Source organism: Hibiscus syriacus, unplaced genomic scaffold (genome assembly GCF_006381635.1).
Source record: "Hibiscus syriacus cultivar Baekdansim isolate YM2019G1 unplaced genomic scaffold, ASM638163v2 tig00112004_pilon, whole genome shotgun sequence".
NCBI classification, from domain to species: domain Eukaryota; kingdom Viridiplantae; phylum Streptophyta; class Magnoliopsida; order Malvales; family Malvaceae; genus Hibiscus; species Hibiscus syriacus.
Genome location: NW_024063236.1, coordinates 117,586 through 128,937, shown reverse-complemented (window position 1 = coordinate 128,937; position 11,352 = coordinate 117,586). Strand labels below are relative to the sequence as shown.

The 11,352-nt window shown below is 38.0% G+C and overlaps 1 protein-coding gene across 2 annotated transcripts; it reads left to right on the top strand.

Moving 5' to 3' along the window:
* The first annotated feature begins 1,205 nt into the window (after window positions 1–1,205).
* LOC120174158 (transcription factor IBH1-like 1) lies at window positions 1,206–2,128 on the top strand. 2 transcript variants are annotated; one of them, XM_039181110.1, is made up of 2 exons: window positions 1,206–1,303; window positions 1,489–2,128. In XM_039181110.1, the coding sequence occupies exon 2, from the start codon at window positions 1,490–1,492 to the stop codon at window positions 2,021–2,023; it is 534 nt and encodes a 177-aa protein (XP_039037041.1). In that variant the 5' UTR covers window positions 1,206–1,303; window position 1,489; the 3' UTR covers window positions 2,024–2,128. The 2 variants fall into 2 exon arrangements, with proteins under 2 accessions (XP_039037041.1, XP_039037042.1); XM_039181111.1 differs by having other exon boundaries at window positions 1,232–1,332.
* The last annotated feature ends 9,224 nt before the right edge of the window (window positions 2,129–11,352 follow it).

The window sequence follows — 11,352 nt, the reverse complement described above, 5'->3', positions numbered from 1 at the left end:
TAAGGAAAATCATTAGTTCACTAATTGTAACACATATTATGGACATAATATTTTTACACGTACTTAATTGATAATGCGACACATATCGTATCATTATTTTAATGACATGATATATGTCGCATCATCACTTTAGATAACGTGAAATATTTTATATCATTATTTTAGGTGGCATGACACATACCGTATCTTAGTTTAGATGACCATTAGTTAAGTATTAGTTTTCATTAAACATAAACTATTATAATAAAAAATTAAAATGTTAAAATTAAAATATCTGAAAAATATAAGGGTCAAATCAATATTTTAAGGAGTTAATTTTATCATTATGCGTATTTAAACTTGAATGGTTAGGGGAGGGGAGGGAGGGGGCATGCGCCCTTTGCCCTGTGGCCGGCTCCACTCTTTAGTAACCCTCTCATTTTCTCCCGAACATAACATCCAAAGCTTAAAGTAACCATTTATTCAACATGGTCCTACATCCCATAAACCTTGTCTATGCGAATAAATATTTCGTGAACGTGAGCCTATAGAAGAAATGAAAACATTAAATTAAGGAGATAATAACAAATTCAAACAATACTGGATTAGGAAACTCAATAAACCCAAGGTGATAAATTAATATTTTATACTTCATAGTATTTTTGTATACGAGAGAAAAATATTAACATCCAAAGATCTTGAGATGTGTGTATGTAGGTACTAAGATTTAAGTAAGGGAGTATCATGTATATATGTATAGATGTAAGGATTGAAGGAAAGACTCCCACGTGGAGACTATGTGGGAGGGAAAGAAGATGGGCAAGAGGCTTAAGTGCTTAGCTTCTTTTCTTCTTTGTCTAGTCCTTTTTAAATTTTTGGTTGATAAAAAGAAATAGGTAGATGGGATGTGAGGGACAGTTTAAGAAATGATGAGTCCAGTTTGGGTTTCTTGTTTTATATTCATAGCAACTTACAAATGTTGGATTTGCATTAGATTAGATAGAATTAAGATTTGAGTGACCCTTTTATAGTTTCCATTATGCATTAAAAGTTCCCATAATAATAAGGACAAAAAAAGGGTTTTAAATATTTACCCTAAGTTTATGGGGTGGGCCATAAATGCCATGTGCTTGCATGTGCTTTGTCTTTCCCTCTTAGCCCCACCACTTGTTTTCCTTTGAGCAAAATAAATGAAAGTTTATGTACATTCTTGCCTCCATCTCTTGGATTCTGATTCACTTTCTTGGATCTGTTTCACTCTGAAACTTCCTTCATCAAAAGAATAATTTTATTTTTCTATTTCCATAGAAGAAGCTCAAGCAAGGTAAGGGTCTGGACTTCAGCATACTACTGGTATTTCCTACTTTACATTATGTATTGGTCACTTGCACATAGTTTCATGGTGTCTGCAAATGCTGTTGTCTTCTTTGAAACCCTAGCTCCACTTTTCCCCTTAGAAAATATATAAGCATTAGGAGAAACTGGATAATTTCTTTTGTTTATTTGTAGGATGCGCCCTCATAGCTCACTGAAGCAAGAGTTTCTCAAGAAATGGATAATGGGTCTCCAAAGATGTAGCTTCTCGAAGAAGAACATGAGCATCTTGGAGAGGAGAAAGACAATAAAATTCTCAGCAGATATAGCCATGGCGTCTGCAAGAAACGGTACCACTTGTTGGAGTCGTGCCCTCATTTCCAATGCTTCCAAAGACGGCTCCAACAACCACCACCTCGTCAAACAAATGTTGGGTCCAGAATCCAACAGGCCGACGGTGGCCGCGAACATAGCGCCGACGAGACGAGCATTGGTGTGCAAGAAGATCGTGAAACAGAGTCGCCGGATACGTCGAAGAAGAAGGAAATGTGTTGCAACAAGCTCCATTGCCAAACATCTAGTGAGGAAAAGAACACAGATTTTGAAAAGTCTAATACCAGGAGGGGAACTCATGAAAATCCGTTTGATTGAGGAAACTCTAGATTATATTGCATCTCTCATAGTTCAAGTTGATGTAATGCGAAGTCTTGCCAGAGCTAGTGAACCATAAGAAGAAGAGCATCAATGGTGAATCGCTATTTGTTTTTGTTTTTCAGTTCATCTTTGTTTTCTTCCTTTTGGACCAGTTATATAATTGAAAGGAAAATGGAAGCTGGAAAAGCCGTAGCATCCATTTACAGATAAACTATATTTATATATGTATGTATGTCAATCGAGGGTTGAATTTCTATCCCAAGCATATATATGATTATTATATATTTCTATGGATTTCACCTTTTTCCTGTTTAAATAGTAATGAGATTGGTTTGATTATCAGCAGAAACGAGACATATATTTATAAAGAAACAAGAACAGTGCTTTAGATATATATATATATATATATATATATATATATATATATATATATATATATATATATATATATATATATATATTCAACCGTTTTATGTTTGGCGTGCATTTGGTGAGGGAGAGGGGAGAAGCGGAATGCAAACTAATGAATGAATGCAAATAAAATAAAGCCCTCTTATTTGATAGAGGGGGCAAGTTCTTCCCCTTTTTTACTCTTTTTTTCTTCTTCCTATTTTGGTTTAAGAAAACTAAAATCTTATTTACTAAGGTTGATTATGCTAGGAAGGTAAAATTACAACTATTTCATAGATTTTAAACCAATCCTCAAGAGGTTTTTAATTCGCGAAAATTATATTAAAGAGATAATAGTTTTTCTTAAAAAAACTTATTTTCATATTTTTCTAAATAAACCAAATAACATATGTAATATTTTATGTAATGTGTCAAATAATATTATATCTCTAGAATTCGATTCCCTTAGATAAACTTCCCTTTTATGAATCCTATTCCATAAATAACCATATATTTTGTGAACCAAATGATCCTTTGGATATTGTTGATACATGAGTAACCAAGTATTCCGGTGGGAAAAAAGGTAAAAATTCAATCTCTTCAAAACACTCAGAAAATTGATCTATTTTTTTTTCCATAAGTTACTTTAGTAATTTAATTTTTTTAAATTGAGATTAATTTTATTTTATGAATTGGATTAACGAATATTTTATTTTAACAAATGATTACGAATTAAAATGTGATAATTGAAGAATATGACGACTCTAGTGACGAATTAAAATGTATTTACAAAAGAAAAGTTAGAGAGAGTGAGAAAAAAGAACCAAAAGAAGCAGAAGGCAATATTGTTGAGACTGTTGTAATTGGTTGAGATTAAGTAGAGCAGTTATTGATTAGTTGCAGATAGTTTGTTTGTAACAGATTATTGTTTGTCAGTTTGTATATAAGTACTTGTAATCATTATTTCAGTTTTATCAATGAAAAGTATATTTTGATTTTGTATCAGTTACTAGGTCTTCTCATTTTCTCTTGGGCTCTATTTCTCTTGCCTGAGTAGATCCACCAGTATTCCAAACCTTCCTAAAATCCTCAATTCGTTTCTCTCTAGGGTTCTTCTACGATTTTCTTTTCTTTCTCGTCTTAATGGCTAACACAATTCTCGATTTCAATCATCCTCTATTTCTTCATCCGTCTGATATGCATGGGATTATCTTAGTTTCTCACCAGCTTGTTGGAATTGATAACTACAGTATATAGAGCAGGGCGATGAAGATTGCTCTCTTGGCCAAGAATAAGCTGGGATTTGTTGATGGTTCTTACAAGAAGGATGACTATGAGGAATCGTTGCAGCTCCAGTGGGAGAGATGCAATGCAATTGTGTTGTCATGGATCCCTCAATTCAGTGAGTAAGGAGCTCTCGATCGGGATCGTTTTTGCTACAAATGTTGCTCTAGCTTGGAAGGATATTCGCGAGAGCTTTGATAAGGTCGATGGATCCAGTGTTTTTTCTTCATAGGGAGATTACAACTTTTAATCAAGGTGAGATGACGGTTTCTACCTATTTTACCCATCTTAAATTACTGTGGGATGATTATCATGCTCTTGTTCCTTTTTCTGCCTGTAAGTGTGATATTTCTCAACAAAATCTCAAGCATCTAGTGCAGTAGAGGCTTTTCCAATTTCTGATGGGCCTTAATGAAACGTACTCTGCAATTTGTAGTTAGATATTACTTATACAACCGTTGTCATCTGTTATCCAAGCATACTCCATGATCATTCAAAGAAGAATCTCAACGAGTCCAGCTATCTGGAATGGTGCCAGTTGCAGAAAGTGCAGCAATGTTCACTTGTTGGAAATTCTGATCGAAGGTGTTTTCAATGGTATTTGTAGCTATTGAAAAGTTAAAGGTCATAAACGAGAGAGCTGTTACAGACTTATTGGGTACCCTGCTGACTTCAAATTTACAAAAAAGAAAGGATCTCCAGTTCCTGTGGCAGCAAATACCAAAGATGTTGATTATTTTGATGTTGAAGCAAAGTTGGTTGATCCAGGAGTTGTCCCACCTGTCTTGACGAATGCACCCCTTTTTACTCAAGAACAGTACAACCAGATCCTGCACCTTATGAATAAGAGCCCTGCTACTGATTTATCTGTTCATCTGGAAGGTACTGCTTCTTACTATCTTGTTGCTGCTAAGAATAGTCATAGTTGGATCTTGGATATGGGTGCAACAGACCACATGTTGTCTGATTCATAGAGCCTACAGTCTTCGCTTCCATATGCTTCTGATTCCAGATTTGTTCATCTGAAAAATGGTAATAAGGTTCTTGTTTGTTCAACAGGTTCTTTTTCCCTTAGCCCGGATCACACAATTACAAATGTTCTATCTGTTCCCAATTTTAGCCATAATCTTCTCTCGGTATCCAAATTATCTCGTGATTTACACTGTTTCATTATTTTTTTCCTGATTTTTGCATTTTGCAGAATCTCTTCAATGTTGGTTTTTGGCAAAAGTCCCACATTGGTTGTGTATAAGGAGGAGGGGAAATTCTTTTGTTATAAATAAAGCCCTCCTCCTCCTTAGTTAATCATCCCACAAATATAAGCCTTCTTCTATTTTAAAGGCTATTTGTATTCTTTCTCTCTTTGTAATATTTCCTCTATTAGTGAAATATTTTGGTGTTCTCTTTTATGTCTATTTAATAGCTATTGTCGGGTATAGTTGTTGTCAATTATTGTCCTATTAAAATTACTTGTCTTGGTAGTTCTGTCTAAGGAAAGTGGGTTTTAAGAGGGACCATTGTGACCCCTCCTCTTTCCTGGGAATCTACCTTGGGGTGATTTTTAGTACAATCGTTTTCACACTAGTCACCTAGATAATAGTTTTCACGGTGAATCTGTTATTGGTGGAAATTAACCCGAATTTCACAACAATTGGTATCAGCGCTCTTGGTTTATTTTAGTATGCTCTGTGGTTGCGGCTTAGGCTGATCTTCCACATCAGAAAAATTTCCTTGGGATAATTGACATTCTGCATTGGCAGCTATTAAATAGAATTTGTAGCAGAAATGGCAGACGCTTCTTCATCTTCAATTTTGGCAAGAAATGCTGTGACAAATGTTAGATTTGCAGTGGAGATTTTTGATGGCACCGGTCATTTCGGCATGTGGCAAAGCGAGGTTCTAGATGCCCTATTTCAGCAGGGTCTAGACATTGCTATTGAAGGAGAGAAACCAGATGATGTTGAGGAGAAAGAATGGAAGAGGATCATAGAATGGCATTGGTACTATTCGATCGTGTCTTTCTAGAGAGCAGAAGTATGCATTTTCTAAGGAAACTTCTGCAAGTAAATTGTGGAAGGCACTGGAGGAGAAATTTTTGAAGAAAAGCGGTCAGAACAAACTCTACATGAAAAAGAGACTGTTCCGCTTCAACTATGTACCAGGTACCACTATGAATGATCACATTACTAGCTTTAATCAGCTGGTGACTGATCTGATGAATATGGACGTGACTTTTGAAGACGAAGATCTGGCTCTGATGTTGATGGGATCACTTCCTGATGAGTTTGAGTATCTTGAAACTACTCTACTTCATGGGAAGGTTGATGTGTCTCTCAGTGAAGTAACTGCTGCCTTGTATAGTTATGAATTGAGAAAGAAAGACAAACAAGAAAACACAAGTGTCGAAGCAGAAGCTCTTGTTGTTAGAGGCCGTTCCAAGAGTCAGAATAAAGGAAGCAGAGGGAGATCGAAGTCAAAGTCCAGATTGAGCAAAGATGAATGTGCTTTTTGTCGAGAAAAAGGGCACTGGAAGAAAGAATGTCCCAAGCTAAAGAATAAAGGCAAACCTGAAAGGGGGAAGGCTGTCTCAGAATCAAATGTGGTCGAGTATGATGATGGAGATTCAGATTTCGCATTCGCTGCTACGCCATCAACCAGCTGTTCCAGTTCATGGCTGTTAGATTCAGCTTGTAGCCACCATATGACCCCCAATAGAGAATGGTTCTTTGATTTTAAAGAACTAAAAGGTGGAATTGTCTACACAGCAAATAATTCCCCTCTTGACACACTTGGGATTGGTTCAATTCGCTTGAGGAATCAGGATGGATCAATCAGAACCTTAACAGGTGTCCATTATGTACCAGATTTAATGAGAAATCTCATCTCTGTGGGAACCTTAGAGTCAAAAGGTTTAGAAGTGAGGGCAAAAGATGGGATTATGAGGATTATCTCTGGTGCACTGGTGATAATGAAGGGAATCCGAAAAAGAAACAATGTGTATTACTTTCTGGGTAGTACAATTGTTGGGACAGCAGCAGTGGCAGCTTCTACTGATGAACAGGAGTCAGAAGCAACCAGGTTATGGCATATGCGCTTGGGGCATGTTGGTGAAAAATCCTTGAAATTACTGATAGATCAAGGATTATTGAAGGGTGCTCGGGCTTGCAAATTAGCTTTTTGTGAGCATTGCATCAAAGGGAAGAAGACGAGGGTGAAATTTGGAACAGCAATCCATGATACTAAAGGTATTTTGGATTATGTTCATTCAGATGTATGGGGGCCTTCCAAGACAACTTCATTGGGAGGAACACACTATTATGTCACCTTTGTTGATGATTTTTCCCGGAGAGTTTGGGTGTATCCAATGAAGACAAAGGATGAGGTGCTAGGATTTTTCCTTAAATGGAAAAAGATGATGGAGACTCAACAGGCAGAAAAATCAAACGTCTCCGTACAGACAATGGTGGAGAGTACAAAAATGATCCATTTCTGAAAGTCTGTGAAGAGGAAGGTATTGTTAGGCACTTCACTGTCAGAGGTACACCACAACAGAATGGAGTGGCAGAGCGTATGAACCGGACATTAGTGGAGAAGGTTCGGTGTATGTTGTCTAATGCTGGGTTAGGCAAAGAATTTTGGGCTGAGGCTTTGGTCTATGCTTGTCACCTTGTCAACCGCTTACCATCGACTGCTATTGGTGGTAAAACACCATTAGAGAAATGGTTTGGAGTACCTGCTACAGATTATGATTCCTTACATGTGTTTGGTTCCACTGCATACTACCATGTTAAGGAGTCAAAGCTGGATCCAGAGCAAAGAAGGCGATTTTTTATGGGGATCACCTCTGGTGTGAAAGGCTACCGTCTTTGGTGTCCAGAAACAAAGAAAATAATCTTCAGCAGGGATGTTACCTTTGATGAATCTACCATGTTGAGAAAGGTGACTTCAGAAAAATTGGAGCAGACAGATGGAACTCCCAAAAAGGTGGAGTTTGAAGGAAGCAAATTTGTCCCAACCAGTAAAGAAAATGATGTTGACTCTCCTATGGTAGAAGAAGAGTCAGATGAAGAAGAGGTTCAGACCCAAGAACCTCCACAGCAACATGAATCAATTGCACTCAGAAAGGGAAAGAGGACCATTAGACAACCTGCTCGTTATGCTGATATGGTCTCTTTTGCATCACCAATTGCAATTGATGACGTTCCTGCCACTTTTAATGAAGCAGTTCAAAGTTCAGAACATAAAAAGTGGAGGATTGCCATGAATGAAGAAATGCAATCCCTTCAAAAGAATCAGACGTGGAAACTAGCTAGTCTTCCGAAGGGAAAGAAGGCAATTGGGTGCAAGTGGGTATATGCAAAGAAAGATGGATTTCCTGACAAGAATAACATCCGCTACAAAGCAAGATTGGTGGCTAAAGGCTACGCTCAAACGGAGGGAGTTGATTATAATGAAGTATTTTCTCCAGTTGTAAAACATTCCTCCATCAGAATTTGTTGGCTTTGGTAGCGCAGTTGGATTTGGAACTAGTTCAGATGGATGTAAAAACTGCATTTTTACATGGAGACTTGGATGAGGAAATCTACATGACTCAGCCAGATGGATTCAAAGTTGCTGAAAAAGAAGAGATGGTGTGCAAATTAGAAAAATCGTTGTACGGATTGAAGCAATCTCCAAGGCAGTGGTACAAGCGATTTGACAAGTTTATGATAGGGCAGAAGTACACAAGAAGCAAATATGATCATTGTGTGTATTTACGCGAGCTAGAAGACGGATCCTATATATCTTCTTCTTTATGTTGATGATATGCTGATAGCTTCCAGGAGTCAGACAGAAATTGCGAAACTAAAGACTCAATTGAACAGGGAGTTTGAGATGAAGGATCTTGGTGAAGCGAAGAAGATTCTAGGCATGGAGATATCAAGGGATAAGAAATTGGGGAGGCTTTGTTTGTCTCAGAAAGAATATCTGAGGAAGGTACTAAAACGTTTTGGCATAAATGAGATGTCAAAACCAGTTAGTACACCTCTTGCTCCTCATTTCAAGCTCGGTGCATCCATGTCACCTAAGGATGATGCAGAACGGGAATACATGTCAAAGGTTCCGTATGCAAGTGCTGTTGGTAGCTTGATGTATGCAATGGTGTGTACGAGACCCGATATTTCACAGGCAATTGGGGTTGTGAGCAGGTATATGCATGATCCTGGAAAGGAGCATTGGCAAGCTGTGAAATGGATTCTGCGGTATATTCTAAACACCGTAGATGTTGGTTTGGTCTTTCAGCAGGACAAACAAGATGGTCAGTGTGTAGTTGGGTATTGTGATTCAGACTATGCAGGTGATTTGGACAAGCGTCGATCAACTACTGGTTATGTGTTTACATTTGCAAAGGCACCAGTCAGTTGGAAGTCCACCTTACAGTCAACAGTGGCTTTGTCTACTACAGAGGCAGAGTATATGGCAGTTACAGAGGCTGTGAAGGAGGCAATTTGGCTTCAAGGGTTGCTTGGTGAATTGGGAATGGAACAAAAGCACATCAAAGTGCACTGTGACAGTCAGAGTGCTATTCATTTAGCAAAGAACCAGGTTTACCATGCAAGGACGAAGCATATTGATGTTCGATATCACTTTGTACGAGAGATTCTAGAAGAAGGTGGAGTCATAATCCAGAAGATTCGGACCACTGAGAATCCTGCTGATATGTTGACAAAAGTGGTAACTGCGGTCAAGTTTAAACATTGTTTAGATTTGGTCAATATTGTTACAAATTAAAAGATTGTTTTTAGAGATGTGTGGAATTTGCCAAGGTGGAGATTTGTTGGTTTTTGGCAAAAGTCCACATTGGTTGTGTATAAGGAGGAGGGGAAATTCTTTTGTTATAAATAAAGCCCTCCTCCTCCTTAGTTAATCATCCCACAAATATAAGCCTTCTTCTATTTTAAAGGCTATTTGTATTCTTTCTCTCTTTGTAATATTTCCTCTATTAGTGAAATATTTTGGTGTTCTCTTTTATGTCTATTTAATAGCTATTGTCGGGTATAGTTGTTGTCAATTATTGTCCTATTAAAATTACTTGTCTTGGTAGTTCTGTCTAAGGAAAGTGGGTTTTAAGAGGGACCATTGTGACCCCTCCTCTTTCCTGGGAATCTACCTTGGGGTGATTTTTAGTACAATCGTTTTCACACTAGTCACCTAGATAATAGTTTTCACGGTGAATCTGTTATTGGTGGAAATTAACCCGAATTTCACAACATTCAATGGAAGGATGAAGGGGATTGGTAGAGAGTCACAAGGGTTATATCTGTTTGATTCATCTTGTTTCACTTCTGGTTTGTCATTTTTAGTAACCTGTAATTCTTCTGTTACATGAAGTTCTTCTTTTTTGAATGCTTCTTGAAGATACTAATTTTTTTACCCATATTATTATTATTATTATTATTATTATTATTATTATTATTATTATTATATTATTATATTATTATTATTATTATTATCATTATTATTATTATTATTAAATATATATTAAATACATATATAAATAATTAATTACAGGCCCAATTACAACTGGACCGGCCCAGTTACAAACAACCAAAACCGGCCCAGACCCAAAAGGAAACCCTAAACCAATTTAGGGTTTCGGTTAGGGTTTCCTAACCCTAATCCCATGCCAGCCGCCTCTAGCCAGCCGCCTCAGACTGACCGTTGGATCTGGCAAGATCCAACGGTCCAGATGGCTCCAGATGGAAACCCTAGGGTATGATACCCTAGGGCCACGCGGCCGCCGCTGTTGCTCTCGCCGCCTCCGCCGCTGCCACGTCCCAACCGAAGGCTCCAGAAGCTCCAACGCCAGCCGTCCACGCCATGGCTACGGGGTGAGTCACCACTGGTAGTCCGGTGACTCACCGAAATCCCCTCTTCGGACCGGTCCGATGGCCACACCGGTGGTGGCTATAAAAGCCACCACCCGAACCTGAAAAAAAAGAGAAAGAGGAAGAAGACAGAGAACACATCCCAGAGATACAAAACCAAAAAAAAAATATATACAAAATACTACCAACGATCTCAGTCAACATCCCAAAACCAGCAACCAAAAATAGAAGAAAAAGGAGGAGAGAAACTTACCGAGGAAGTCGACCGCCGGATCTCACCAAAACCTTCGAAAAACCGAAGGTATTTTTTTGATTTTGCTCCGATTGGGAGCCGTTTTAAGGAAAAGATCATCGGAACCGTCATTAGGACGGTCCGATCTACGTTTCGATGTAAAAAAAAAAATTTCCGGCCACCGAAGACGGTGGCCGACGGCGGTGGTTGACGGCGGACGAACGCGAACGCCGACTGACGGCTGCCGGCCGGCTGGCTTCTCTCTGCTTTAGAGAGAAGCGAGAGAAAATTCTCTCTTTCAGAGAAGAGAGAGAGAAGGAAAATGAAGAAATGAAGCTGGCCCTTCGGGCCAGCTGGTTTTGGACCTTATATAGGCCTTCCCGAACGACGTCGTTTTGGGAAGGACTATGCGCATAATTAGACAATAGTTAAACCCTGTCCGCCGTCCTCCTAACTTGTAAACTTTACATTTTAGTCACTAAATCGAATTTATAATATTTTTAATCTAGTCTTCGAATTTCAATTTTATTCATTTTAGTCCTTTATATTAAAATAATATATTTAGGATAAATAACAGATTTAATCCCTTAATTTTAATAAATAATATTTTAATCCTTAGTTTATATTTTT

Excerpts from the sequence above, each read along its gene's own strand:
- LOC120174158 (XM_039181110.1), top strand. The coding sequence starts at position 1,490 with ATGCGCCCTCATAGCTCACTGAAGCAAGAGTTTCTCAAGAAATGGATA.